Genomic DNA, 26,880 nt, shown 5'->3' with positions numbered 1-26,880 from the left:
TGATTGGACAGGGCTTTTCCATGTGGAAGTAGCATGTGGGTTCTCTTTGAGATCTCAGGCTTTCTACCAATTAAGAAAAGGTTGCTTGTTAAGTTGATTAACTGTGAATTGTCTGTAGGTGTGAATGTGTGCATGCTTGGTTGTTTATCCCTATGTGTTAGCCCTGTGATTGGCTTGTGCCCAGGATTTATCCCACCTCTCACCCAAAGACAACCGGGATTGGCTCCAGATCCCCAATGACCCCATAGCGGCCATACGTATTGGATGGTATTCCTATGAGCACGAGCAAAAGAACCCTAACCCCCACCTGAACCTGAACACAATTGTGCAAATATTAAAACATTAGATTAAAAATAAGAGTATTATATGATATGAAATAAACCATTGCCTGACTCTGAAGTCTTTCTGTGTCCTTTCCTCTTTGTCCTAACAGGATAGTTTGTCTGCTGAAAGACGCCACCAGCTATAGGGTCCAAGAAGCTCAGGTGGAGGTGTGCGTGCGAGACTGCGTCAACGACTACAGAGCGCTGTCGCCAAGGCCATTTACCTTTGTGGTAAGAAATATTACATTATTACATCACAATAATGACTTAAAGATGGTTACTTTATATTGACAAAAAAAATAGGGAAAAAAAACAAGTTTGCATTTTTGTCAGGTATATTTAGACAAATACTATAAAGAAATATGACTTAAAATATTTAACATTTTAATCCAGAGATTAAGACTGATTTTAAGATAGAGGAAAAAGAAACTTTGCAAGAATTTATTCAAAATAATTTTTTAAGAAGCTGCATATGTAAAAGGGTGTGTTTTGGATCAACCCTTTGAACCCCAAGCAAGTTCTTGGTATTTTTGGTACACTTGTATTTTTGTGTGCAAATATACATGTAGATTCCCAACCCAAGTTATGTGTGCTACAAGAATGTCAGATGAATGTATCAGAAGTTCTACAACCAAAAATGCAAACTGATTGTCATGGAACTTTTTACAAATCACACCAAGATCAACAATAAACAAACATTTTCATATCTACATTTGGTCCCAGGCCTTTACTATCAGGAGGAAAAAAGAAATCTAACAAACCAAGGTTATTATAGGTAACTTATAATAACTAAATAACTAAAACTAAAATTCCAAAATCATTCTAGTTAACTGAAACTAAATAAAAACTAAGCTTTACAGAAAAAAATAAAAACTAACTTAAACGGTATAGATTGCTTACAAAACTAACTAAAATAAAATAAAAATAGAGACAAGAACTCCTTAGTTTTAGTCTTTGACACAACCATATTGACTGGAACCAACACAAGAGTCTGGGGAATGTGAAATTGCCTGAATTGATTGGTTAGGACTTCACACAGTGGCAGTTTTATGTCTGGAGCTGTATTCAAACATCATCTTTAAACAAATAAAATGAAGTGTGAAGAGTAGCTGTTTGAATATGTTTTTAAAAATGTATGATGTTCCCTCAGCCCCAACATGTATCTGAAAAACTAAAACTAACACTAAAACTGAACTAACAAATTAGCAGTAAAAACTTAGTAAAACTAAACTGATATTGAAAAAAGAAAGTGAAAACAAAATAAAAATCAAAACTATTGAAAAATCCCAAACTATTATAACCTTGTAACAAACACACAACAGAAACTATCACTGTCATTTATCTCCATAAAGCCAATTCACATTGTGCACATGTGGTATTGCATCTTTTCGTCATTAGGGCCATAGGGACTATTTTCTTTTTCTGTACTCTGCAGTCTAGCAGATAACTATCCTATACCTTGTTGATCTTTGCCTGGCCCCGATTGGTCAATGCCACCAAGAAAACAATAGAAGAAGAAATTGAAGGATTTGGATTTGATGACTAGTTTAAATGAAATTGTTTGTCTTTACTTCTGGTGTCAAAATGAAGGGCTGATAGCAAGACTGCAAAGTTTTTTTATCACAAAAAACTAAATATATAGTGATATTATCATGCATTTAGTGATGTGGATTAGTAGTATCAAAGCTCTGAATATTTACTGCATTTTGAGCCCTGTTTGAGAATGTTCTGGCTGGGATGTAAACATCAGGAGGCGTCTGTAGATCAGCAAAAAGGAAAGATTCAGATCACAGTTCACGCCATAAAGTTCAGATTTATGAGATATTGTAAACAATGAATGCTACTGCTTGGGATTGTCGGCAGTCTTGCGTTTGGAGGGTTAAGACTTTTTAAAATCAGTACACATGCTAAAGTACACAAAAATGTCAATAAATAATATATCGTTGTTAAAACAAGTCCAAGGGAATTTTTTTCTGTATGAGGATATATCAGAGAGGAAGGTTGATAAAGACCATTTATTTATCTATGGAGATCTGTCTGGAAAGTTTGGACTTATTCCAACTATTTTTTCCAAATTTATATTGAATATTCTTACTTTTGCTTTGTATTTTGTTGTATATGTTCTCTTTTGCATGATTTTTTGATTGTTTCTTTTTACAGGATTGAAACAAACATTTCTTTCTATGACCTGTTTTTGAGATTTCTAACTGGGTTTGTGCATATGTATCGCTTATACTTCCTGTGAAAATGCTGTGTTTTCTATCCTCTCCAGACTCCATATTTCACCCGTATCGTGCCATCTCAGGGACCCATTTCTGGTGGCACCCGGGTCACCATTGAGGGAAGCTACCTGAACGCGGGCAGCTACGTGTCTGTGAACATCGGACCCCAGCCCTGCCACTTCAAAAAGTAAGGAATATGTTTAATTTTTTAATCTAAATTAAATTGAAACCCTCCTGTAGGGAAATTGGGCCATTACAGTGGAGGAGAGGATTTAGATAAGAGCAGGACAAAAAAAGTGGTTGGAACGGTAAGTCAAAGTCATAATTATGTCTCTAGGTGGTGTAGATGCTACATGACGATAAAGGGAATATATGCATAAATAAACACTCTCCGTTCAGAGATTTGTGTTGAACAACAACATGCACATGTAATCAGTGTGTCAGGTTGGGCTGTTTTATATCTTGTTGCTTGCAGACACACAGCCTCTCTTTGTCTGGAAACGCACAGTACACAAAAATCCAAACTATCACCGCAGTGGCTTGCATGTCAAATGCTTGGATTAGCCTGTCGTGGCTAATCTCTATTGAAGCCTCTGTATGCTAGCTTTGACAGCAGTCAGCTCTGACAGCAGTCACTTCTGTGCTGCAGCGTCCTCACAATAATCCAACAGATTCCTCTTCATCACAACTGCTCGCTCACCTCGACTCTATCTTTATCTGTCACAGCCCCGCTGTGCGCCAGTGTTTGTGGCATCCTGTGAAGGTTGTTGGGGCGTGTGTTCTTTGTGAATGAGGTTGCTATGGTTACTGGCTAAGGGCCTTTGGAGACCGGTTGTTGTAGATTCCCTCTCCTTTTGCTCTCTCTCCCTCACTCCCTCTTTTCCTCCTTGTGCACCAACCGTGGTATACAGAGGCACAATGCAATGTGCAACAGCACATTAAAGTGTTCGCACAACCGACACTCACATCTTCGCTGTGAAGTCATGGCCCAGAAAAGCAGCCACCACTCAACTGTGCTAAATACATATTAGATAATGTAGCTGCTGGGGACTGCGCTCAAGACTGCCATTGAAAATGTTATTTTGCCTTTGAGACATGCAGGCTTGGACAAATACACACAAACACACTAACTCTTTCATTCTCCCCCTCGTGTTTTCGACTGCGGGTGTTGATCCTTGTCATTGCACCAATCATAGAAGGTATAAACTTCATGAAACATGACTTCACTGCCCTGCTTTTGTTTCAACTCAGTTCTCTTCTTCCTGTATTTTGTGGGTAGAAGGAGTGAGATAGGAAGGAGTGCTATAGCTCAGTGGGTCCTAAACCTTTACTGCTGGCCCCCCTTTGGTGGATGAAAGTACTTTCATGCCCCCACTCAACAGTTTGCACACTAGCATATATGGGTTTACACTAAACACGTCGTCACACCCTTCTCTAGCAAATTTCTATGTTTAAGTTCCCAAATCCTGTCTGCAAAATGTACAGATTAGCAACTGCACCTCATTTCAACACCTTCCCTCATTTCAAATATCCAGCTTTAACCTGTACTTTCTCTTTATCGGCACCACAGTAGAAAAATTTCTAATATTGTGAGGATATGGCAAAAAGGATCTTTATTATCCAGGATTTGTTGTTATCTCTACATCAGAAAGACCTCTTGCAAAATATGCCATGCTCAAGCATTGACTTTTTATTCCAGCTCTGTCCCCCCTATAGGCTGGTTGCAGTCAGGTGATCCAAATGATGCAGGAAAGTCAGATGTGGGGGCAGATAGGAAAGTACCAGTTGTGAACTTGTGACAATTGGAAAAAGTCAGTGAAATAATGTCTGTTTCAGATTGGGTGGGTTGTGGCTATACGTGACAGCCGCATGAGGCCTTCAGATTTCACTTTGGTGTGCTTGTTACCGCATCCCATTCACTGATACACACCAAGAATGTAGAGAATAGAAGGCTTGTCTAAATGTACCATGAATGTGAGCATTTCCCATCCAGAACAGACAGGAAGTGGTAAATAAAGAGCCATGTTTAATTAGTTTTAGCAGATATCTTTGTCCAAATCGATAGAATAGGTCACAAGTAAGATAAACATTACAGCATAACAACTTCCGGTTTTTGCTTTTCAGAATAAAAGTCGAGTTTAGCATTGTTTGCACAGAATGCTTTTATTCTTATTTTTTTCCAAGCTCAGTTGTAAAATAATTTAAGTCACTTGTAAGGAGATTTATTGAGTTAAATTTAACAAAAAATTTTGGGAAAGGAATTGCAGAGTGAGTTGGAATGTTGCTTAACTTTGTCTTGTTTTCTTTTTAGGAAAAACTATGTTTTAAATCCAAGACATTGCTTCTCTTCAGTTGTGATTTTTCTACTTAAATGTAAATTTATTCGGTCAAGCTTTTATACAAGCTTTAACCAAATCATTAGGCACCCTCATCATTCCAGATCATGTTGAGAAACAGAGAAGTAGATGAGAATAATAAAAAATTAAAGTCAGTGATCGGTAATCCAATTCTCTGTGGCACAAAAGCTGAAAGTAAATTGTGACATGTTCTGGATTTGTTTGCAGGGTTCAAAAGCAATATTTAATTTCATATAGGGAATGAATGTCTGGCCTATTGCTCATAAAATGCTTCTCAGGCATCTAATACTGACATTTCAAGCTTTTTTTAACTTTCCATGTACAAAATGTGCACTACAGTAAAGACGGCGGGGAATTTTCCATCTGGGCTGTGACAGGAAAGATTGGAACAGAGTATCTGACAACACATTCAACAGGTCTGTACACCTCAAACAGACCCATACTCGCTGCATGCTCCACAGCTTCTGTGCTGACCTGGAAGTAAAACAGCATAAATGCTAAGCTTAGCAAAAGTCATGTTGTCATCTATTTAACCCCCTGAGCTAAAGAGATTATATGTATCCTATTTGTACCAAAAGTAAAGTTTCAGATGTTTTAAACATGTGCAGAGCTGGAAAATTGCTCATGTTTCTGCAGTTGATAATAGGTAGCTAAAAAGGAGCATATCACCAACTAGCTCAGCGGAGCTGGACATTCATTAGCCAACATTTAGTTTGATATCCTAATAAAGCCATAGCTCAATTGAGGCATGTGTGTAAACATTCAACTTTTTCCATATGTGGATTTTATTAAAATACCAGGCATTATGTTTCCTCATATAATTTTATTTTATTTGACCTTATTTAGCCAGGTTAGCCCCATTGAGATCAAAAATCTATTTATAATGACCTGAATTGCAATCAAAAACAGTCAAAAGAGCTCCAACTCTGATCATCCAACTCTGCTTCTTGTGATCCAGCAGGTCAGGAGAGGGGTCAACTTCAGGACTGATGTGTCTGGATGCCTGGGCTAAAGTGTTTTGGTCAATAGTGGAATTATCTAATCAAATTAGCTTTAATAATAAGGTTTCAGTGACTTAGACAAATAAACCCTCCAGGCTGGGTGCTGCTAATTACTTCAACAATGAGAGAGTCATTAAATATGTCAATGCTTTAGCTCGGACCTCGGTATTTAGAGGAATGTTCTGGCACCAGAAACTAATCATTGGCTCTTTATTATTATAATTCTGTTTTCAAAGTGATGGGACTGTCAGACAGCTTCTTTGTGGGAGACTGCTGAGGGCTTTCTTCTCTTGTTCTCTCTGTTCAAGAGTGAATTGTTGATTCCTCCACCATTATTACTCTTCAGTTTTTTGTTCTCTCTTAAATCCTGTGTGTATTTGTGTCCCAGATATGTGCATAAAATAGAAATTACTGTTACAAAGCACACTATGACATGCTTCTTTTAAACATAAACTATGAAAGGGGAATTTATTTGTCTCATGAAATTTATTTAAGAGTAAAGGCACAAGAGATAGTCACATCATTGTATAAATTATCATGTTTTTGATAAAGCGAAATGTAATAAAATATTACGTATACTTGAGGGAAATATGTGTTAAATATGTACCTTAGCACTTTGTGGGAAGTTAGTGTGATCTAAATTTGTCTATTAGACTTTCCATGCCAGTTTAAGAATCCGCTAAATCAAACTTCTCTTGTGTTTGCCTGTGTAGGAGGAATGCCCGTGAAATAGTTTGTGTTACCCCAGCTGGATTTGCTCCTGGAAGTTCATCAGTCCTGGTGGACATCGATGACGCAGAGCTCAGAAATCCAGAAGTGAAGTTTAACTACACTGAAGACCCCACTGTGCTGAAGATCGAGCCTGACTGGAGCATTGCAAGGTAAGCTGTTTTGTTTCCCCATGTCTGGATCACTGTGACTGTATGAACACCATTCATGCATGAATTAATACCAAGCAGCAGCCTCAGGAGCTGACAAAGTAAGACAAAGAAAAAATGCAAAAAACTGCAGTTCTTCTAGTGACCACGTAAGGCTGGTTTATAAAACTGAGAAGCTCAATGAGGTCACCTGGACTGTTGCCCTTTCCATAGTACAATTACACAACAGTACTGTGAATTACTTCTGCCATTTTTAGTTTATCATCACCCTTGTGCATCCATAAATCCTGCAACTGCATAATATAGCTAAGTTAAGCTAAGCTACTACAAGAAACAAGCCTTAAACGGTGCTGCTGCTGGCAAAGCTTAACCTCCTCCTCCCCAGCCTCCTCCTTCATAGCATAAAGCTTTTTTTTATCCCTCCCTTTGTCTCCTGCAGCAACAAGGCATGGTCATTCACGTTGGCTGATGTGTGCTTGTTGTCAACCGTCTGAATCCTTTTTGCCTTCTGATCAGAGCTGTGGGTCGAGTGCTCTTTAATCCTGATTCTGATGAGGCCACATTAAGTGTGGTTGTCAACAGAGAATCCAGTTTGTTACAAATTTCAAATTCATTTTTGTCAGACTGACCAAAACAGGCATATTTGTGTTTGTGCAACAAATGTGTTATTTCTCATGTTAGGGGATACTTATTTGTCCCATTTAGCATTGAAAATATCAAGTGTCGCATACAAGAGTTGGCAACAGTACATTTCATCTCTCACCCCTCTAAATAGATAAGCAGCTGACAGAGAAAATCTATGTTACCCTCATGTTCAGATCTGTGCTACTATTATTTGCTTTTGAACTAATTTTATTGCATTTAGTAGGCATTATCATAAATGCACTGCAAAAAAGGGGGCTTAATTTAAGATAAAAACACTAAACCTGAGAAGAAAGGTACTCAAAACTAGTGAAGTTGTCTGTCCATGCAGCAACATAATTTGACTTAAAAGATATCTTGAAAGAAGATTGTTAAAACTAGAAATAAGTAAGTCTGCAGAACCCTTTAAAAGGGTTAAAATAAGCAGAAAATTCTGGTTTTAAGTTGAGATTGCTTAAAACTGAACTTCCTACAGCCTAAAAATAAGTTAAATATACTACACATAAGCACATTTTTTTTAAACTTCTTGCTTTTAGCAAATTAACCAGAGAAATTATAATAAAATATTTTCAAATTTAGTAAAAAAAAGCTTAATATTAGTAAAGTATGATTAAGCTGTGTCCTAAAACAAGTTTGTTCATCTATAAATAAGTCTAAGTCCATGTTAAAACCATATTTTTAGACCATACATCTGAATGTTTCTACTAAAATCAGTCTATATAACATTCCTAAATATAAGTATTCCTAAATTTATTATTGGTAGTATATATACTGGTCAACACTGAAAGTGGCCTCATTTTAGACTTCATTACAGTGTTGTAGAAGCAGGAAAGAGCATGGCATGCACTGTTGCTAGCTTCAAGCTTCAACTTTAGTTTTGCTACCTCAGATGCTGGAACAAGGGGGCACTGACTTCCCCGTCCCTCCAGTTACCTCTAAGATTTATTTTAAATGCAAAAATCCCAAATAGTACATGTTTTACCTTAAAGTTAAGGTCTGAACAGGCTTATGCCCATGTTTTATAATCTGGGCTTAATACCCAGTGTTTTTGCTCCAAATAGCACAGAATTTGGGTAAATAGAGGATATTTAGGTGTCAGATTGCTGTTGTTTATCAAATGAATTCAAGCAGCTTTGTTGGGCTCATGCAGGAGGTTTAATAAAGACTCTGGAGCACAAACGGCATTTCCTTAAAACTTTGAAGTTTGACCGGGATGCACATCTGAGGAAGCGTTCTTGACGCAGTCCGAGCAGATTTAAATGCTAGTGGAGAGCTCTGACAGCGGGGTTTGGATGGAAGTAAATTGTCGATGCCTCCAGACATTTTTCATCTGGCTCAAACAAGAATGCTTAAGTGGACCAAATCACAGGCGGTGGAAGTAGCAGACTGAGTGATCAGAAAATGGAGTGAGGGAGATTATGCAGAGCATTGATTGACTGGATGTGATTAGTGATTGAGGAGAAAGTTCTAACTGATCATCTGATGGTGTTTGATGCTAATGAACTCTGCCTGAACTAATGAAATAAAAAGAACTCAGCTTTTTATAAGGAGCTATATATATACATATGCAGTTAAATAAATGATAATGACCTTTCACTGCTCAGGATTGAACATGGCAGGAGTGTCACTGGGGATACGCACAAGCACAGACTTTCACATTAAAATACATTAACAAGCAGGAGAAGAAGGTCTTAAAACATAGTCTTTATAATAGAGGCTTTGGTTAGTGTTGAGGGAGCTATAGTGCTTACCTTAGGTGGCTTTTTCACATTTGACTCAGATTTTATTTCTTTTTTTAAGATTTATTTTTGGGCCTTTTCGTGCCTTTACTAGAGAGAGGACAGTGGATAGACTTGGAAACAGCGGGGAGAGACATGCGGGAAATGGTACCTGGGCCGCCTGCATACATGGTGCGAGCCCCAACCACTCGACTGACCTGTGTGCACCTCAGATTTTATGTCTGTTGAGACTTTTTTTTATATTTCAACACTGCCGGGCCCCGTCAGTTAATTTATTTCCGTGGCAGTGATATTCTGACACTTCCTAATCTTGCAAAGCAGATGGATCAGCCCATTTCTGTGTTTCTCACTGGTGAATCCATCTTGGAAAGCTCCCGTCTGAATCGTTTGGGCCTGGTTAGAAAGTGAGAGGACCAATCAGCGACGAGGGGCAGTACTTTCAGGCGCGGCAGAGTCGTGACGTGAGTAAGCAGCAACAAGAGGCCGGTGCAATTATGGGGGAAGGCATTAGCGTGGATGCTGCTAAAGCACTAATTTTATCAGAACTTGACGACATTTCTTTGTTAAAAGAAGAACAAAGAACAGCATTAAGTTGTTTTCTTTTTAAAAACAACAGAAGTCAAGTACTGGCATGTCTACAGTCACCATTGTTTGCGTTATGCAGTTCTCTATGGAGTTTACTCCTTAGGTGGGGGCGCAGCTCAGTTGTGGTTTCGTCACATGTTTTGTTGCTCTGATTGGCCTGTAAAGATGTGTCAGACAGAACATTCATCCAATCACCTTTCTTCAAAGGCTCTGCCCTTTCCCAAACGCTGTCTATAAGAGGTTTACCAGATGGATGTGTGAAAGACATCCATCAGGCGTGCCAGGTTAGTCACTTCCCTCACTTAACAGAACTGTTTCTACAAAGTGGAGAGCATTGTACTCTAACTTGTGTTAACATGGTGACAAAACTATCCATTTAATGCCATGAAAGTCCACACTTCTGTTTTTCAGCATTTAAATTAGAAGCACTTGAAATCACACAGTGCAAGAGGAAAACTCAAATTTAAAGGGCAGAGAATAAAATATTTAAGGGATGCAGTGCAGACAGCGAGCATCTGATTCTGCACAACATGAAGCAGTAACTGATGCTTGCATGCTGTTAGAGCACACTGTTACGTTGCCTGAAGTAGTTTCTTTTCTGTTTATTTCAGGATTTCTTCATTGCTCACCTGTCCAAAAAGGCTTCACTGATCGAATATATGGAAAAACACCCACTATCTTTTTTCCCTTGTCATCTCTGCTCTTTATTTTTCATTTTCAATCCCTGGTATTGGTCTAAAAATTGAGAAAACACCTTGTAGCTTTGCCCTGCTCCTCCAGTTTTTACCTCCCTCCCTCCTGCTCCTCCCTGTTAGTCTCTGTGCTTCTTTCCTCCCCGTTGTGACTCATCATAGACGGTAGCAGGTAGATGCAGAGCTTGTTAGAGAGGAGTGTTGATGAATCCTGCCCCGCTCCTTTTGCCCAGTAGGTCTGGCCAAAAAGCAGCTGAGCTCCAATCACTGCCCTGCACTCCTGCTGCGATGGTGTTGTTGTGTTGAGTTCTACTTCAGGAAGCTCACCCAGGGGTGACCATCCCACATAAAAAAGGAACCATACATGGACATGCACACACACATACTCACACCCCACTGATTCCCAGAGTCCCTGATGTTTGGCCCCAGATCCCTGCTCCATCTGGCTTAAAAAACCAGAGAACAAAACACTCAAGCGAGAGGAAGCTTTAATTTAGCCGCTTTTACTAAGTAGCATGTTGGCGCCGGTGTTACAAACCACTGAGATCTGATAATATACTGGTTTCATAGATTGCTCATTGTCTATTTTGGTGCGATACATGCCCGCCTGCAGAGAGCTATCATCGTGCTCAGGTGATGATAGCAGGACTGGATGAAAGACGGCGAGATAGAGGAAGACAGAGTGTGCATAATCATTGTTCTTGGCTGATGATATTCCATTTAGGAAGAAGGCAGAGCACTTTAAAAAATAAATCAATGACAAGTGCTCATCTGGGACACTGAGGAAAGAAATTCAGGCAGCAGCAGAGGTTAGAAAAGCAATTTTGAATCTAAATTTTCGAATCTTCTCCCAAACTGGCTGGGTAAATAAAGCAGATGGAACTGGGGCTTGCCTCTCCTTCACTTAGAGCTGCCAAGGTGCCCTTAAGCAAGACACCGAATACTCAGACTGCTACAGTGCAGCTGCTCGGTGGTAACCATTAAACGCCGCTGTACTGGGAAATGTAAATATAGATGTTAAGGAAGCATGTAAGTAGCTTGCACACTATCCTGAGAGAGCTTTAAAGCTTAAATGAAGTTTTTATTTAATTAAAAGTTTAGTCATCTGTAAGGGATTAAGGAAGGTTCATCCACAGGTCCTCTCTTGGCTGTTGGTGATTACATATGCAGAGGAAAACTTACTGTCAAGGTAGCAATGGAGCACAGACTGGTCACAAAAATGCCTATACTCTTTTTATGATGATTTTACATCCTTGTCAACGAGGATGAGGAATGCCGCTGAAGGTTATTGTTGGGGAGGCTTTGGTGCTGCAGCACCAAAAGGTGGAAGGTTTGATTCCCAGCTCTTGCGGCCTCATTTTAATGTGTCCTTTGACAGTTGAGCCCAAATTCCCTGCTCTGCTGCATCAGTGGCTTGTGAATGTGTATGGATTTCTATTAAAGGGATTAGTAAAAGGTAATCCCTATTATTTTGCAAAACAATTTTCCAATTTCAACTTTTATCCAATATGAGTGTTCTGATAATGCAAAACAGTGATTCTGTGGTTAAGATTGCATTGCCATTTTTGTCTCTGTGGCTCTGTGGTATTATTTGGCATGAATTAACCAAAAATTGAAGCTGAAATATGGTGTACAGTGGGGAGTAGCGTGGGAGGAAGGATTGACACAACCCCAGTCCTGTTCTGGATGTATTTGCATATTACCAGGGGCATGGGAAAATAATATGTTGAAAAAAAATTAACAGAAAGGCCACACTTTTAGGGTGGAGTAAGGGTTAGATGTGGCGAGGAAGCATGGCCTAGAGCTGTGTTTCCAATCCATTTTTCCTTGGAGGCCTCCTACATGTACCTAAGAAAAGCAGAGCCCCCCCAGACCCAGGAGAGAAGAAAAAGTCACACAATGTTGTCAAAAATCAACATAGATTGTAATTGTTTCACTGATAAAACACCAGAAAGGGGCTTTGTATGCTTTTCTTATCAAAAGACCTTTGGATAAACAACTTAATTGGTGACCCCCCTCTCAGTGTCTCACGACCCCCAAGGGGGTCCCGACCCCAAGGTTGAGAACCACTGGCCTAGAGTTCCGTGGGTTGTAGGGTTACCACGGGCCCCTGGTTGTGCATGGATGTCCCAAGGGGCTGAAAACCGCTGCCGGTCACTGGGGATATCACCAGAGGTGAAGAAGCCCAGGAAAAACAAGGAATGCCGTCGAGCTTTACCTTGGCTGCCAAGTGGCACGTGTGTTGACATGTACTGAGCTTGACTCTGGCCAACACCACCCCGCTAACTCTACGTATGCAAACGTATGCATGTGACTGTCATTGCACCGTTGTCTATAGGTAGAAGCTTTGATGTTTCCCTAATGCAGTGATTTGTAGACTACTGTTTCAAAGCTTTACTTTTGGTAGTTTCAGCCTGCCCAAGTGCGTTGCCTTTTTCTTTTCCACAGTGTGCCTTATTTGGCAAGGGTGCCACCTGCATTGCCTAATGCCTGTTTAAGACCAACAGCATGGTTTGTGTGTCTGCATGTTTGCTGTGGCGCCCAGCTGTCACAGGCCTGTCCTTCTTCATAAGTTTTACCTCAACAAATCTCCCTACAAGTGACCCTATTTATTGTACCGTTGAACTGAGTCAGGAGGAATTCGGAATAAAAGCATTCTGTACAAAATAAGATAATAAATCAGGCTTTTACTCTGAAAAGCACAAACTAGAAGCATACAAATACTGTGTTATTTGCCTGTGATACTGCACTGGTGTGAAGACAGAAAGCTTTACTAAGAAGTTTAGAGAACAACTGTAGACGGATGCAGTCGAGCTTGTGGCCTTCATCGGGGTAATTAAGAAACAGATTGCAAACATATTCCAGTGTTGTGGACTTTTCTGTCACAACAAGACAAATATGACTCTGTTTTTCTTTTTCCTGTCTGTTTTGGCCAAGAGTTTTGCGAGACTCATGGAAAAAAGAGGCGAGCCCTGGAGACATGGCGCTCAAGCAGACAATCTGAACCAGGATGCCTTTGCCTTCCTATAATGTCATGTGATGATTAAAAGTGCAATCTAAACAAAATTAATTTTGTTATAACAACATTATTATAAGAGCATGGATACACACTGGTACACCTACAGGTGATTGACTTGTGGCATTGCAGGAGCCTAAGGATAGGTCGATAGAGACTAAGGACTCATTATGAAAATATCTACTGAGGAAGATACGATAACTGCATAGGAGCATCATAAATAGATTAAAACCAGTGAAATCTGACTCCTTTTGGTAAACAATGTAGACATAGCACCCTTTCCCTTTCTGCACCATCCCCAAAGGCCATGACTGCACTTTTGCAATTCTTAAGAAATGGCTTTATCCACTTCTTGTTTTTAATCTTTTATTGCCCCATTAGCTGAATCCAACAGTCGCCATTGTCTGGCCACTGTTGTCCAGCCTTGTGTGAGTAATTAATCTCAGACAGTCACTACTCATGTGTATTTGATTTCTGCAGTGTCTATCTCTTCTGCCACTCTTTAAAATAGTTAAACCTACATGGAAGCTTTTAAGCATTCCCTATGGTATAGAAGAAATACCATCAACAACATTTGACAGTCAGTGAGAGGAGGTCCACAGCCAAAAGAGGGTGAAAAAGGCAAACAGAGAGAGTAAAACAAAGAGGGCATAGATGGCAAGAGAAGAAGTAAGATCAGACTGAGAAAACACACTAACAGCCCAGGTTGGATTTCCCCTGCTATCTGAGAGAGTTTATCCTGATTGTCTGGTTGTCTGTTCCCTGAAGCATGCACCTGAGCTAAAGAGACTCACTTAGACAAAGAGAGGAGCAGCAGGGACAGAGGGACTCAGCACAAATATACATCAAGCTGGGGAGGAGGAGGAGCAGGAGGAGGAAGGTAGAAGACAGGCGGTGGTTTAGGAAGAGAGGTGTGCTCAGAGTGCCATAGTTCATTTTTGGCAGTGAATTTACTGTCTTATAAAATATAAGGGCCTTTAAATACGGCACCAGCTTTATTATATATTTTATATCAACAACCTGCATTTATTTGAAAGGATTCCAGCGATATAATATTAATATATATATTTTTTTTGCTTTTGACATCTCATGTTGGCTAGCTCAGGAAACGGTTTAGAAGTATTTCTTTAAACAAAAAAGCCTAAAAATTGGGCACTGTTAGTCTAAATAAACAAAGGCCATTTTCCTTCATGTTGGATTAAACCTGCGTTGTCTAAAATAAAGGCATAAAAGCCTCCAAATAAATCCTAAATTAAAAGGCTGCAATCATTAGACTGTAGGCAGTGTCTAACAGTCCAAACTCCATCAGAATATTTAAAAATAACTAAAAATAAATTATTGCAACAGTCCAAACTTCACCAACAGATACAGAATGCAAGAATATATTCAGACAGTTTGACACTTCATTCAGATTATTTTGCATTCAAAGATGTGTTTAGGAACATAAAATTTAAAATATTATAGGAGGAGATGGATGTTATAAAATGTTACAACCCAAACTTCTCCGTTTTAATTAGACTCGACAGCACTGACTTGATTTGTACAACATTAATTTCACCACATCATGGCAGAGTTTCATGGCTCTCAGCCATGGTGAATTTGAAGTGCGTCACTTGCAGTCTGTTTGGCTCAGAGAGAGTAAAGAGCTGTAGTCAAAATGATGAAAAATACACCGCCTCTAAAATTGTGTGCAAGCAGGAAGGAACATCAAACAGAAAAGTACAGCATCATTTATGTTAGTGGTGAAAATATTGGTCAGTCTTTATATCATCTAACACAGGGGTGTCAAACCCAAGGCCTGGGAGCCAAATCTAGCCCATGGTACCATACCAGACCATACCATATTTTTATTATAACTGGACCACTGATCTGCAGTTTTCCTCCAGTTTAAACATGTAAACCTAACCCTGATGATTTACAATGTCCTTGTTCTGTCATAAAAATAAGAAAATGTTGAAATAATTGGATAAAAAGTCAGGAATGTGGGAAAATACATGTCTGTTTTCGTTTCATATTCTTGGTTTTGCATCTCACAGTTATCAGGCAAATTATGGTTTTGACTTATTTTATATTTTGACCTTTTTAGCACCTTACTTTGACTTTTATCTCATAATTTGGCTTTTAATATCCTCAATTTTAAGTAATATTTTAACCAGTGAAACTAATTTTTTTTTTTTCCTCTTGTACATTTGCCTTTTAAAAAGAGGATTTTGACTTTAAATGCCTTTTAAGCTAATAAGTTTGAGTTTGTATCTCAGATTTTGAGCCTTTAAACTTACCATTTTAACTTTTTTAAATCTCAAAATCATTTTTCATCAGTGCTAAGGTTTTTTTCCTCCCATAATTCATTGCTGGTGAAAATGAGGTTGACAGTTTATGGTTAAATGTTGGCCCTGATTGACCCTCAGGTTGGACTCAAATTCAGAATTCGGCCCCTGCTGTGATTAAGTTTGATAGCCCTGGTCTAACACATGGTACTAGTATCTTAAGAAACTGCAGTTAAAATGATCCTTCTTCTAACTTTTAATGGGCTTTATGTAGTGTTTCTTTATCGATTTGAGAGGAAGAAAGGCAGAATTTTTGGATCTGATAGACTTTAATACAAGCTAAGGTATGTCAGTATGCAAACCTCTTAAAGAAAAATGATCAGTGCAGTTTAAGCAGAAGTGTCTGAGGCTAACACCCTCCACTGGGGAGATTGATAAGTTGGCTGATTGACCAAAATCTCAATGGTTGGATCACAGTTAATTTAATTTCTGTACATTATTTGCTCTGACGTATTTCAGTGAGAATACAGTGCACTATATGTAGTGGTATAAAGAATTATAGAAAATAATGAACTGTTTTGTGTCTATTAATGTAAATGACTATCAAAAATCTAAATGTAATTTAAGCAGTGTTACTGTAAAACTGGGATTATTATTGTTTCATTTGTGGTTTTACTGCTTTGGCAACAACATCATGGATTTGTTGATGCCAGTAGAGCAAATTTGAGATTTAATTGGAGAGCAAGAGACAGAGAAGAGTGAGAGAGAGTGGAGCGGGGGTAAACAAGCAGGGAGAGTGAGTTCACTGGTAGATGCAAATTTGGAAGTGTTCTTTCCTCATAAATACAAGGACAAACTGCATGAATGTACAGGAAGATGCTGCATTTTATTTATACTGAAGCAACCATGAGTGTCTCAATTGCAGCCTCTATCCCCACTAACTTTACATCTACCCAGTAGCAGATATGTTTTATGTATTTTCTTTTTCATCTCATTAATCCTCTAAGACCCATGTTGACGTTTATGACAATGAGAGACAGATTTTAGAAGTTTAATAACTATAGAACCATAAATCATAGCCACTAACCTTTTTTTACCATTGAAACTTGTCAGTCTTGTCCAGTGACGATACCCATGCCTGTCTAGTCCTTACGAAGGTTTTCTAGCAAGCCTTGAACTGGGTGACTTTTCAGGGTATTCAAAGATTAAATTTTACAGTTGAACCTCTTTTTATCCATTTTTAAAATCCATTTTCAGTTGTTTCTGCTACAAGCTTTGCATGCTAATTGCCATATTGTATCCCACAATGCTTTGTGGTGGGCTGTGATGGCAAATTGTGCTATCGTTGCATCATGCTTTGTCAAACTCCACATGTAAAACTGTGCAGATCCTGGTGGAGATGGTCTGAATAGCTCAAGATTGAGAGAAATAGAGACAGAAAGCCTGTGATGTGTCCCTCTGTGTCTCTGCAGACAAGAAAGCTTTGAGAAAAGACACAAATAGAGCCAAAAAAAAAGAAGTGCAAATTTTTATAAATATGTAAATATTTTTTAGATTTTTTGTTTTGTCACAGAATAATTATTTTGTCACTTTTTGGTCCCCAAGAGATGAGAGAAAAAGTTTATGCAAAAAAATCTTGGTCAGTATTGTTTACTGTCACACATAAAAACCTTTCAGTTTAAAGTTCTGTTTAGTGTTTTTCTGTTGTTGTTATAGTCCCATAACTTTTTAAAACTCAAGTGACATTACATATTCTTCAAGCCCAGGTTGTAAAAAGGATGTTTAGAGCTTGACTGTGCACCACAGGGTTTATGTTTTATAAGGTTTTTAAGACAACAAGTCCAGGAGAGACAAAATGGTTAGAGAACAGCATCAGGCTCAGAGGGTTAATACAGAAGTTCATTTTAGTGTCTGCCACAGATAGATAGATGGAGAGCAGTAGGGAGCGGCAGAGGCCTAAAAAGTTTTGCTTTTCATCCTGACCTGTGGACTTATTTTCAGTTTGATTTTGTGTACCAGCTTTCATTGCTTTCTGCTTAGACAGAATTAATATTCTATCAAACAGCTTTGGCTGATGGGAGTGGGCCTTGTTAATTATCATTATGAAAGAAGATGGAGAAACAATCTAGAGTTATTTTGAATAACTCTAATCAGTTATTGAGTATAGGCAGGTGCAGGCTGGCCCGTTTTGATTCAGTTGTTAATTTAGCACAATATAAAAAAGTTAGAATTAATTTATTGTGCTGCATAAAACTTGTTATTTTTATTTTCCAGTTCTTGGTTGGTGCAGTGATGATGCTGTCACTGATTAGACTGATTTAGACATGGCATGCAGGGCTTTTTCCTTCTTCATTTACCCCAACAACCAATCAGTTAGTCAGTATGTGGGTCTTATTTAGATTTCACTGTCATTTACTGCTTTATTTTGTTTGACTTTAAACAGTATACACACTTTACAACTTCATAGTCCCATCTATATCATCTCTTATATAACTTAGAGTTCACAAAATCGTGTAGCTAAGCTCTTGATAACATAATTACGTATTATGTTTAAAGTTTCAATGATTGATACTCATTGGTGCACATGAATAGAGTTTTATGAGGCATGTTGTCTGTCCTACTTCATTAACCCTCCAAATATCAGACTCTGCACTGTCTCTTCATGTCCAAAATGTAGCTGAACATTTAAACATAATCTGCAGATCATAATTCATCAAGATAAATCATTGCAATAGTCCAAACTTCACCAAAAGATAAAGCATGCATGAATTCCTTCAGCTGATTCAACACTTAGGAAAATTATTTTGTATTCAAAGTGGAATTCAGGAATAAAAATCATAAAATATTATTGGAGGAGATGGATTACAACCCAAACTTCTCCTTTTTAATTAGACTCGACAGCACAGACTTGATTTGTACAAAATTAATTTCACCACATCGTGGCAGAGTTTCATGGCTCTCAGCCATGGTGAATTTGAAGTGCGTCACTTGCAGTCTATTTGGCTCTGAGAGATTAAAGAGCTGTAGTCAAAAATACACTCTCACAAAATGTGTGTGCAAATAGAAAGTGAAGGCAAACAGAGAAACACTTAAGACATTCCAGTCTACACTTTGTGCTTAGAATGGTTTGAAACGTTTATTGAAGCTCAAGTGTATAGTTGGAATTTGGTGTTCAGACGCCAACCTCATCTCTTCTTGCAGATTGAGTTTTCATGAAGATATCTGTGATGAGATGGTATCTCAGTATCTTTTACCTTTGTCAGAGCCTATAGGTGGATACTGGAGTGAAGGGAGGAGATGGCAATCACAGAACAGAGATGGGAAATCTTGTGGCATGGCTGAACTGCCAGCCTGAACTAACTTGCAAGCATCACTCCATTAGTGAAAAAATGAGACAAATGAATGAGGAAGTGACTTCACTGATAACTATTTGATTTAAAATGTTATAGAGAAATGTTATTGTATTTGCATCCTTAGCAGTGTGTATTTGCATGCCTTCATCACTCATTTCAGTAGTAATGGGTGACTGATGTAGCCAGTCCTCTCTGTACACCTGAGATAGATTAGGTAAATACTGGAGAGAGTCCCCCCTTTGTTGGACCATGAACTAACTGTGAATTACCACATTTTTTGGAAAGCTGAGTTCAATTTCACTAGCCACACCCAGACCTGATTACCACCAGACCCGTTAAATCCAGAAATCTCTTAAATAGAACCTATCTGAAAAAGTGAAACAAGCTACAAGACCTCAAAAAGCATCTACAGAAATACAAGAACAAACTCATTGACATCCATCAGCCATTTCTAACCCTGAATTTCCATATACAGCGTGCGCGCCGGGCACCGAAGCGCCGCGGGTTTGCTCCGACCGAAGGCGAGCGACCTCGCCCACTGGAAGCGAGTCCAGAGCGCCGCACCGTGGCGCGCAGCCTTGATCATCAAGAAGAGATCATGGGAGAACTGCGAGTTCACGCAGGAATAGCATGTCAACAGTGGGCTATTTTACCTTTTGGGGTTAATTTATCATCCTTTCCAGTATAAGTCCATGATATTATTGCTTCCTCAATTGCGTGAGTACATTAGGAAGTTAAAAGGTTCATGTTTGCTTAAAGGATCTGTGGTTTTATGCAAAATTCTTTGGCTAAATATCCCCAAAACTTAACTGTTGCTCGTCAAAGGTGCCACTGTAGCTCTGTGACCCACTGACCTCTCGATGACCCTTTGCTTGACCCTGTGCATTGTGTTTTATTTTGAAAGAACCGGATGTTCTACTCTTGTGACTTCCGTGGTTGGTGCTTTCTGAACGACGGTGAATTTACGAGGTTTGGCAGCAGCAGGCGCCGAAATAGACCTGCAGCGTATTTGAAACAAAGCGGAGCAGAGTGGCGCTCCAGGGACACGCCGCTGCCGGTCTGAAGCGCTGGCTATGGAAATGCTCTGATAGACTAGAGAGGGAGCAAAGTGCTCCGCAGTTCGATTCACCGGCGTTCCGCAGCGCGCCGCGGCGTGCACACTGTATATGGAAATTCGGGGTAAGGTTTTGGGACTCCAGCCAGCCACAGTTAGAGCCATTATTCACAAATGGAGAAAACTTGGGACAGTGGCGAACCTTCCCAGGAGTGGTCGGCCTTCCAAAATGATTCCAAGAGCTAACTGACGACTCATCTAGGAGGTTATAAGAGAACCCAGAACAACATCTAAAGGCCTGAAGGCCTCACTTGACTCAGTTAAGGTCAGGTTTGGACACCAGCAATACAATGTGAAAGCAATTATCCACAAATAGAGAAACATTGGAACAGTTTAGGTCAAGGTTCATGATTCAACAATAGGAAAGAGACCGGGTAAACATGTTATCCATGGTAGAACTCAAAGCCCAAAACCACTGCTGACCAAAAAGAACACTTAGGTTCGTCTCACATTTGACTAAAAACATCCTGATGGTCTCCAAGACTTTGGTGAAAATATTCTGTGAAAGATGAGACAAAAGTTGAACTTTTTGGAAGTGTAAAAATGAAAGAACCTCGTACCAACAGTCAGACATAGTGGTGGTAGTGTGATGGTGGGCTGCATTACTTTGCGACCTCAGGCTGAAAAGCACTGGGGTTATGCTTCAGGACAATTTCATCTCTCTTCTGAAAGTCCTCTGCTCTAAAACTGACTAGGCCTGAGAATTAGAACACTAACAACTGGGTTTGAGAGTCATTGGCAGAGTCATTGATGTAGTAACCAATCATAAGTGATCAGTACAACAGCCCCAGCTGCCATATTTCCTTTGTCTTTGGAAAGTACCACCCCCCTTTAGCAGGGAATCTTCAAGGGGTTGATTTTCTAGCCCAGAACCTAATTTAGACCAGGATTCCTTCAGACAAATAAGTCCTTCAAAAGTGGTCAAAACATCTGTCACTGTTTGTTGTAAATAAATACTGCTTTTTAAAGAAAAAATCATAAGAAATAAAATGGGCTTGGTTTGTGCTCCTCTTTACCATCCCTCAATCACACCCAGCATTTTCTCTTGCAGTTTGCTTTTTGTAAATAGAAGTGTACACGGTAGCCATTTGCAACAAGGTACATACAACCTGCAATAGTCACTAGGCGACTAAAGGTTGATGGTGATGATGATAAAGTTATGAACTGCTAGTTTCAGGGAGCATATGTGTTTGCAAGAGTGAAAGAGAAAGAGGGGAGTAAGAGTCAGGGTGAAGGATTAAGGTAAAGACCTACAGAGATACTCCACACACGTTAATCACAACCCTACCCAGAGTAAATATGTGTTTGCCTGGAGTCTGTGAAGGTCACTGGACTGAATCCAGTAAACACTGATGCCAGGACTTGGCTGGAGCGGGTGTAGATTCATTTTGTTGATGAGTAGAGACAGACTCTTCCCCTCTGGGAGTAGAAACGTCTATTTGGTTGCATCAGTTCTTGAAGGATGTCATTCTTTTCTTCATGAATCACAGAGGGAATAATGATGGATTTGAGCTATATTGCTAATTCAACCAAGTGTTTATGGTGCCAGTCTTAAAAAGGGAAAATTTGAGGCACCTATCAGTGGCATACACTATTCAAAGTAGTTGACTTTATTGGTAGTGAAGCTTTATGGCAGCATTACAGTAACTATTAACCCTAGCTACAGTAGCTACTAGCAGCAGGCAGCTACATCACAGCTTAATTAGGACTTCTGTTGTCATAATGATTGTTAGTATAGCTGACGAGTAATCCTGATGTTGCTGACTGAGGGGTCCAGCTTTGATCGTTAACTGGCTGATCCTGAGCATCTCTACTCCAAACCTTATGCAGGAATTCTTCAGCCAAGAGAAGACTATGGAGTTCAGGTAAAAAAATAAAATCTTTATTATAGGATGACTCCTTCTTATAAAGACAGTGGGGTTGGCCTCACCTTTTCACTGCTACTCTTAAATTGGATTTATAAGGTTCTCCTGAAAGACATATACCTTCCTGATAACTACCTTGTTTTACAGTCACAGCTCCAACCTCTGAGTATTCTGCTCTGTTTTTCCGCCTTTCACTTCTGCTGAGGCTATCTGTGCCTCTGAGAAATATACTTCTTAAGATTCCCTATCGTGTGTCTTTCTGCAGGTTTCTGGCTGCCTGGAGGGGGATATACTGTAGACGCTCACACCGCCGTCTGAAATAAAAGCCTTGTAAAAGTCATAAACAATGTGCTCTTCTCTTAGAGAGCGTTGGACACCTAAGTGTTTTTGAAAAACATGCAGCGGGCATTCAATAGGTACTTTGGGCCTTGGCGAGGGTCTGAAGTTCAAATGCCCAAGGCTAAACCTGCAGTTATGATGTCTCACTAAAAAAATGATTTTATATCTCAGCAGACATCTTGTTGGCTGAATGTGGAGTGTAATACCCCAAGTTATCTGCTAAGAAAGTCCTGACTGTCTGACTGCTGACTCACTCTCATCACTTAAAACAAGGGTGATTTTAGACTAACCTCTCTGAGTTACTAGGGTATCATTAGTGGTATCTCCCCTCTCTTTGGGGCAACACTGCCAAGGTAGGGACTAGTTACTGCAACAAATATTTACATACGCAAGTCCCTGCTCCAAGGACAGACATCCCAGAAATATCTTGGCTAATTTTCAGAGTCATTAGTGTTACTAGGAAGGTGTCTGTGGAATCACAAAGTACAACAGGGGGTGCAAGCAGCACTGAAGGGTCCTTGCACTCCAGTGCATATTGGGTTGTGTGGCAACTGCAGGTGTGAAGCCACTGCTGGGTATTGGCAACCCATTCAGTGTGCTGCAGAACAGCAGAAAGGTTTTAGGACTGTCATTAGATCAAAAATAACGAGCATGTTGCACTTTGTATATGAGGTAGTACTGGCTGTCAAACCTAGGTGATAGTATGACAAGATGCTCATGTGTAGATGTGATTTTTGAAGGAATGATGTTTAACAAAATTAAATGAAGATGGGACATTTTATGTTAGGAGTGTAAATAGCTACTTACAGAGGTGGCGCTACAGCAAAACCATTAAATAAACCTTAAGATTTGTAGAGGGGCAGACCTTGATCATGCGTGTGAAATTTCAAGTAGATTAGATGTTTTGTCTGAAAGTTATGCTAACTTCCTGTGAAACTGGAGAGATATTGTGATATTTGCCATCTCTAGTGAGGCGTCCTTTAACCCCTTAATCCCTGTTGTATCATATTTTATACACACTTTTATGAGACCTCTATCTAATCAACATGATCCATGAATTACTTTAAAACATTTTAAATACAATCAGATAAATGATAAAAATGCCCTCCAATGGATTATCAGTTGCCAATATGCCTAATGTATCAAATGTGATACAAAAAAATATATATATGCAAAATTTTATGTCATATTTTTTGGGAGGGATTTTGGTAGAAGGTTAAATAAACATGTAAGTTTCAAAAAATTGGAATTTTCTGGGTATTATTTGAGTAATCAGGCATCAAAGGGTTAATGACACAAACAAAAAACCTTAAGCAACCGAGCAAAGATGTGCTATTCACCAACCAGCCTGTTCTATGGAACGGCTCTTTCATTCTCCTGTTTGAGTGCCAGTTTCCTTTCCTCCAGCTTTTTTGTCCACATTTAAAAAGCCAAACTGGTACCAAAGGAAGAGCTGTTTGGGAGCCAAACAACCAGGTCTGTAACCTGACACGCCAGATGGATTTGTTTCACACATCCATCTGGGAAAGCAGAGAGAGAGTTGGCATTATTAGTGACAATTGACGGAAACAACAAAAGCACTAAAACAACAAAGAGCAGTAGACAGCCAGCCACACATAACGGCGCCATCTTTTCACCCCAAAGCTTCAATAGGAAACATTTGAGAAAAAGCAGAGGCTTTGAAAAAAACTTGGAGTGTGATTGGGTGAATGTTCTCTCTGTCGCATCTCTACGGGCCAATCAGAGCAACAAAACACATGACGTAGCTGCTTTCGAGCTGAGGAATAACGGGAAATATGGCGACTATCGTCATGTATGTGCTTGATCTCTGTCGTTTTTTGAAAAGAAAACAACTCACTGCAGTTCTTTGTTCTTCTTTTAATGAAGATGTGGTCAAGTTCTGATAAAACTGGCGCTTTAGCAGCATCCACGCCAATCTCTTCCTCCATAACTGCACCAGCTCTTGCTGCTGCTTGTTTACATCACGACTCTGCTGCGCCTGATAGTACTGCCCCTGGTCACTGATTGGTCCTGTCACTTTTTAACCGGGCCAAACGGTTCAGATGGGAGCTTTTCAAGATGGATTCACCAGTGAGAAACACGGAAACGTGCGTATCCATCTGTTTTGCAAGGTTACCAGGTCTACTGACCTGAGCCAAATAATCTGGATCTCTAAAAAGAGACAGATTCCTTCCACAAAGGGAAAGGCTTGAGAATAGTGAAACAAACTTAAGCTGAGGAAGCAGAGATCAGAGAGTGATTAACTAAACCATGACAAAACCCTACCCTAACCCTAATCATTTCTATGCATTACTTCCCCTTAATTTTAACCATTTAGATGCATTTTTTAAAAAATAATTAAACATAATTTGTCTTACCTTTTATCCCTTTTTATAGTTTTAAGGTCATATGCATATATTTTATTCTTGAGTTACAAATTGTCTCTTTTAACTCATCCTTCATTCAGCATTAATTTTTTTAGGAACTGTATGCCAATACAGAAAGAATAAACAGCCCCAGACTTAAGACCTGTGCCATTCTAGTCACTCCTCATAGAGGTTAGATTATGTTCCCCTGACCTAACCCCTAGACTGCTATGTGGAAACGAACCATACACAAACATGGTGTGACACTGCTGGTCCAGTTTTGAGACTGAGGCTTTTTTAATTCTTATTCCTCTGTTAGTTTTTAAACCTGTTTTATTTTGTGCCTGGATAGTTATCAGGTATGTGATGCATGTTCTCATCTTATCATTTGGCTTACTGACTATGATTTCCAGGTGTATTAGCTTTTGAAAGCTCCAAGCTGGAGTGGCTAGTGTTTTTCTTTTGTCTTTTTTTTTCTTCTCCCGTTGGTAATCTTCAATCTTGTATCCTTTTTGCCATTTAAATTCATTTCCTCTTGCTTACCTTTGGGTACTTTAGTCCCAAATCCTCCTCCAGAGGACATGTGAGTGATGTGCTTGTACATGAGGTCAGGACCAAACAGAAGTACCTCTCAATCAGGAGAGGAGTATGTATTATCTACCTCCCTGACAAGTAATTGGTATCTTTCCTCTTTGTGATCACATCCTCTGTGTCTCTGCAGTGGCGGGACTCTGCTGACCGTGAGCGGGACCAACCTCGCAACCATCCGAGAGCCCAAGATCAGAGCCAAGTACGGACAGGCTGAATCCTTTCATGTGAGTGGATGACGCACACACTTCAACAAACACAAACACAGATTTAAGCACAAGCTGTACAAGCTAAACAAGCTCTCCACATTCACAGGCAGCGGTGCAGACATACAGCAGAATACACAGGCTCATGAACATGAATCTGAAGTGGCAAAACACTCAGCATACATTATTAAGATTTATAGAGACACACAGTACATACATCCGCCGACTAATGCATACATACATAACCTTCTGTGCACGCGAGCATCAGCAGACAACCAGCACTCCAGCTGAAGGTGTCGACGCTGCCTCTGTTTGTTTCTCACGTCTCCTCTCTGTACAGATACAGCTTCAGACATATGACGCCACCTCAGGCCAAATAGCTTTTCAAATGTCAACGCACCACATGAGTGTTTGTGTCACAGAAAGAAAGAGACAGCATGAAAGACACAGTGTTTGTGTGTACGTGCTTGTGAAGCAGAGATGCACGGGAATATAAAACAAAATTTAGTATAGAAACTAACTCAGAACTTGAGGTTTCTCATGAAGAGTTGAATGCTTTTATCAACTCTATGGATTCTGTTTATAAAACACTTTGGTGGTTGTCACTGTCAAATGAAGCTCTTTAGTCTTCAGGGTTAATAAATAAACTTTTAATAATTATAAGACCTTTACCCTGGAGGAAGAGCTGTCAGAGAAATCACATACAGGATTGATTTTTTTGAGTTGTTTCTGGAATCAAGACTGAAAAAACAGTGTGTGAAATTAATGTATTAAATAACACTAAAAATGGACTTTTTCATGATATTCAAATTGTATTTGCACCTGTATTTGTGTACTTGTATTGCCCTGAATATCCAGTTGTGTGCTAGTTTAAATACACCAATTCCAAAAAAGTTGGGGTGCTGTGTAAAATGTAAATAAAAACTGAATGCAATGATTGTCAGATCTCATAAACCCATATTTGATTCACAATAGAACATAAACAACATATCAGATGTTAAAACGGAGTCATTTCATGAAGCTTATTTTGATTTTGATGGCAGCAACACATCTCAAAAAAGTAGGGAGGGCAATGTTTTACTTGTTGTGTAGCATCCCCTTGTCTCTCAACAACAGTCTGTAAACATCTGAGAATTCAGAAGACTAATCTGTGGAGTTTCTGGAGAGGAATGTTGTCCCATTCTTGTCTGATATAGGATTCTAGCTGCTCAACAGTCCCGGCTATTCTTTGCTGAGTTATGATACGCCATATGTTTTCTATTGGTGAAAGGTCTGGGCTGTAGGCCAGTTCAACACCTGGACTCTTCTACTGTGAAGCCATGCTGTT

General features: G+C 39.4%; 1 protein-coding gene across 2 annotated transcripts in view; it reads left to right on the top strand.

Annotated features, from left to right (window-relative positions):
• LOC121517494 (plexin-A1-like) overlaps positions 1-26,880 on the top strand; it is a 503,338-nt gene that overhangs the window by 396,468 nt on the left and 79,990 nt on the right. For both annotated transcript variants that reach the window (XM_041799311.1, XM_041799310.1), the window contains exons 14-17: positions 434-554; positions 2,596-2,732; positions 6,617-6,784; positions 25,481-25,574. In XM_041799311.1, the coding sequence (XP_041655245.1) occupies positions 434-554; positions 2,596-2,732; positions 6,617-6,784; positions 25,481-25,574 (520 nt within the window). The remainder of the gene's footprint in view (positions 1-433; positions 555-2,595; positions 2,733-6,616; positions 6,785-25,480; positions 25,575-26,880) is intronic.

Source organism: Cheilinus undulatus, linkage group 11, assembly GCF_018320785.1.
Source record: "Cheilinus undulatus linkage group 11, ASM1832078v1, whole genome shotgun sequence".
Classification (NCBI taxonomy): Eukaryota; Metazoa; Chordata; class Actinopteri; order Labriformes; family Labridae; genus Cheilinus; species Cheilinus undulatus.
Note: the sequence above shows the minus strand (reverse complement) of the source record. Positions and strands in the feature narration are given on the sequence as shown.